Consider the following 4248-nt stretch of genomic DNA (forward strand, 5'->3'; position numbering starts at 1 on the left):
TGGATGGGTATATGAATAGGAAGGGTTTGGAGGGATATGGGTCAAGTGCTGGCAGGTGGGACTAGATTGGGTTGGGATATCTGGTCGGCATGGACAGGTTGGACCGAAGGGACTGTTTCAATGCTACACATCTCTATGATTCAACGATAAATAGGTCAATGGGCTGAGGAGTGGCAGATGGAGTTTAATTTGGATAAATGTGAGGTGTTGCATTTTGGTAAAATAAGCCAGGGCAGGACTTACACAGTTCATGGTAAGGCCCTGGGTAGCGTTGTGGAACAGAGAGACCTAGGAGTGCAGGTACATAGTTGTTTGAAGTTTGCATCACAGGCAGACAGGGTGGTTAAGAAGGTGTTTAGCACACTTTCGTTCATCGCTCCGACCTTTGGGGTACAGGAGCTGAGACGCCATGTTGGGGGTTGTACAGGATGTTGGTGAGGCCTCTTCTAGAGGACTGTGTCCAGTTCTGGTCACCCTGTTACGGGGCGGGGTATTATTAAACTGGAGAGGGTTCGGAAGAGATTTACCAGGATGTTGCCGGGACTGGAAGGTTTGAGTTATAAAGAAAGTCTGGGACCCTTTTCACTGGAGCGGAGGGAGTTGAGGGGATGACTTGATAGAAATTTATAAAATCACGGAAACGGTGAATGGCTGGTGTCTTTACCCCAGGGGGAGTTCAAGACGAGGCAGCACATTTTTAAGGTGAAAAGGGAGAGATTTAAAAAAAATTTACCACAAGCGGCAATTTTTGTTTTAACCCAGAGGGTGGTAAAAAGACATTTGGATAAGGACATGTCGGGGAAAGGGTTTGGAGGGATATGGGCCTGGAGCAGGCAGCTGGGACTGGCCTAGTTTGGGATTGTGGGCTGGTTAGACCGAGGGGTCTGTTTCCGGGCTGTCAGGCTGTGTGCAGGTGGACTGGGAAAATCCGGTTGGAAAGGGATCCCCAGAAAAGGAATGTGTGGAATGTCTATGAGATTTTTTTTTTTAAATTTCTGGAGCACCTTGTGGTAGAGCCCATTAGGGAACGGGCAATTCTGGATTTGGTGATGTGTAATAGGTCAGACTTGATTAGGCAGCTCATGGTAATGGAGGCAGTGACTATAATATGAAACAATTCACCCTGCAGTTTAAGAGGGAGAAGCTGGAATCAAATGTAGCGGTGTTCTGAAGGAGATAGCTGAGGAGGTTGTGGAGGCATTGGTGGTGATCGTCCAGGAATCATTTAAAGTCAGAAAGGGCCCCCCCAGTGGCTGGAAAATGGCTGACCCCTGTTTAAGAAGGGAGGGAAGCAGAAACCAAGAAACTACATACAGGCCAGTTAGCATGTCCTCAGTTGTTGATAAGATTTTAGTGTCCATTATTAAAGACGAGATTGCGGAGTACTTGTAAGTGCATGGTAATATAGGGCTGAGTCAGCATGGTTCATTGAGGGGAGGTCATGCCTGACAATCTGTTAGAATTCTTTGAGGAAGTAATGAGCAAATTAAACAAAGGCAAACCAGTGGACATGATCTATTTGGATTCCAGAAAGCATTTGACAAGGTACTGCACAGGGCGCTGCTAAATAAGATGAATCCATGGTATTAGGGGCAATGTAATGGCATATATGGAGGATTGGCTGACTAGCAGAAGGCAGTGAGTAGGGATAAAGGGTTCTCTTTCAGGATAGTAGTCTGTGACTTGTGGAGTTCTGCCTGGATAAGTGTTGGGACCTCAACTTTGTGTGTTATACATTAATGATCTGAACTAAGAAACTGGCTAAGTTTGCAGATGACACAAAGATAGATGGAGGAGCAGGTAGTGTTGAGGAAGCACAGAAGTTGCAGAAGGATTTGGACGGGCTGGGAGAGTGGGCAAAGATGCAGCAGATGGAATACAATATGAGAAAGTGTGAGGTTATGCACTTTGGTAAGGAAGAATAGAGGTGAAGACTATTTTCTAAACAGGAAAAGGTTTTGGAAATCTGAAGCACAAAAGGACTTAGGAGTCTGAATTTGAGATTCTTTGAGATGTGAGTTCATTAGGCATGTTATTAAGGTGAATGCAGTGTTAGCATTGATTTCAAGAGGGCTAGAATACAAGAGCAGAGATACATGGCTGAGGCTGTATAAGGCTCTGGTCAGGCCTCATTTGGAATACTGTGAGCAGGTTTGGGCCCCATATCTAAGGAAGGATGTGCTGGCCTTTGAGAGGGTCCAGAGGAGGTTTACAGGAATGATTCTGTGGATGAAGGTCTTGTCATATGAGGAGCGGTTGAGGACTCTGGTTCTGCACTTGAGGGGGGGATCTGACTGAACGCTGAGAGGCCTGGACAGTATGAACATGGAGAAGGCCACAGGGCCTTAGTTCTATGCTCTCCGGGAGGAGAGACTGGGACGCGAGGGCACAGCCTCAGGGTGAAAGGACGACCCTTTCAGACTGAGAAGAGGAGGAATCTCTTCAACCAGAGGCTGGGGAATCTGTGGAAACCATTGCCGCAGAAGCCAAGTCATTGAGTGTCTTTATGACAGAGATAGGGAGGCAGATCCTTGGTTAATAAGGGGATCCAGGATTACAGGGAGAATGGGGCGGTGAGACATGTCAATCACAGACGGGCCAAATGGTGTGTTTCTGTTCCTGTATCTAATGGAGACGGATAAAATGATGAGGGAGGGGCAGGATAGACAGGAAGCTGCACATCCCCCAACCACCTCCGTCTCCCCTCCCCCTCATGGAAGGTTTGATGATCGGGGCACCCAGAGGAGGGGCAGGTTTAAGCGAAGTGGCTGGAGGTTTGGAGATGTGTGCAGCGGGAGGGGTATCCAGGGCCCGCTGCACGTAATGGTGATCGAGGCAAATCCTCTCCAGGGTTTGAGATTCCCTCGTGAAGAGTTGGAGAGTTTCCAACAAGGCTCAGACTCATTGGGCCACAGGGCCTTAGTTCTATGCTCGAGATTCGATTAGATTAGATTGCCTACCGTGTGGAAACAGGCCATTCGGCCCAACAAGTCCATACCGACCCTCCAACGAGTAACCCACCCAGACCCATTCCCCTCCGACTAATACACCGAACACTATGGGCAATCTAGCATGGCCATTCCACCCTCACCTGCACATCCCTGGGCACTATGGGACAATTTCCCACGGCCATTCCACCCTCACCTGCACATCCCTGGGCACTATGGGACAATTTCCCACGGCCAATCCACCCTAACCTGCACATCCCTGGGCACTATGGGACAATTCCCCATGGCCAATCCACCCTAACCTGCACATCCTTGGACTGTGGGAGGAAACCCACGCAGACACGGGGAGAACGTGCAAACTCCACACAGACGGTCGCCCCGAGGCTGGGAATCGAACCCGGGTCCCTGCTAACCATGGCCAACCCAAATGTTCACGGGGTCAATGAGAGAAGGAAACGTGATAGCTCCAGTTTCTGCCCCTGTCCTCCCAGCAGGTCTGTCGCCAGTAGTGACTTTGCCGAACTGGAGAGGATCTGCCGGTCGATGATGAGAGAGAGACATCCTTTCGAGAGAGTGGAGGTGCCGAGGGCGGAGCTTTTGGAGCTGTTCCAGGTATGTTCCCGGCTGAGGAGCATCCCGCGGGGTTGGGGACGGGTGGGGGGTGGGGGGGGGGGGGGCGCAATCTCCCAGCAGCAGTAATCTGTGAGCTTCCCGAGATTACTTTCTCTCTGTCTCTCTCGCAGTACAACGAGTTCAAGTTGCGGTTAATCGAGAGGAAGGTGAGCACGCCGACAGCTACAGTTTACAGGTAAGCCGTGCTCCTGAGTCTTGGCTGATTTCCGCACAGGGGAATAGGTTGCCTTGCTACTTTTTTTGGAGTGAGAGGGGGTACAGCTGGCTGGGCCCATGCCCTCGCTGGAGAGACAGCTGGCCCTTCTGCCAACCCTGACGCACTGACGCGGGCAAACATCGGACTGCCTCTCCAGCAATGTGGTACGCCGGCTCAGTGGTTAGCATGGCTGCCTCACAGTGCCAGGGACCCGGGTTCGATTCCACCCTCTGGAGATTACGCAAACTCCACACAGACATTCTCACCCCGTCTCTGCGTGGGTTTCCTCCCACAGTTCCAGGCTAGGGTGGGTTGGCCGTGGGGAAATTGTCCCATAGTGCCCAGGGATGTGCAGGTTAGGGTGGGTTGGCCATGGGAAATTGTCCCATAGTGCCCAGGGATGTGCAGGTTAGGGTGGATTGGCCATGGGAAATTGTCCCATAGTGCCCAGGGAAGTGCAGGTTAGGGTGG

At 50.8% G+C, this 4248-nt stretch overlaps 1 protein-coding gene across 1 annotated transcript in view; it reads left to right on the forward strand.

The window, feature by feature from the left end:
• Positions 1 to 4248, forward strand: part of LOC122547434 (threonine--tRNA ligase 1, cytoplasmic-like) — a 12637-nt gene that overhangs the window by 6556 nt on the left and 1833 nt on the right. Inside the window, exons 3-4 of the mRNA XM_043686056.1 lie at positions 3443 to 3560; positions 3692 to 3756. Coding sequence (XP_043541991.1) covers positions 3443 to 3560; positions 3692 to 3756 — 183 coding nt within the window. The remainder of the gene's footprint in view (positions 1 to 3442; positions 3561 to 3691; positions 3757 to 4248) is intronic.

Source organism: Chiloscyllium plagiosum, unplaced genomic scaffold (genome assembly GCF_004010195.1).
Source record: "Chiloscyllium plagiosum isolate BGI_BamShark_2017 unplaced genomic scaffold, ASM401019v2 scaf_2288, whole genome shotgun sequence".
Taxonomy (NCBI): Eukaryota; Metazoa; Chordata; class Chondrichthyes; order Orectolobiformes; family Hemiscylliidae; genus Chiloscyllium; species Chiloscyllium plagiosum.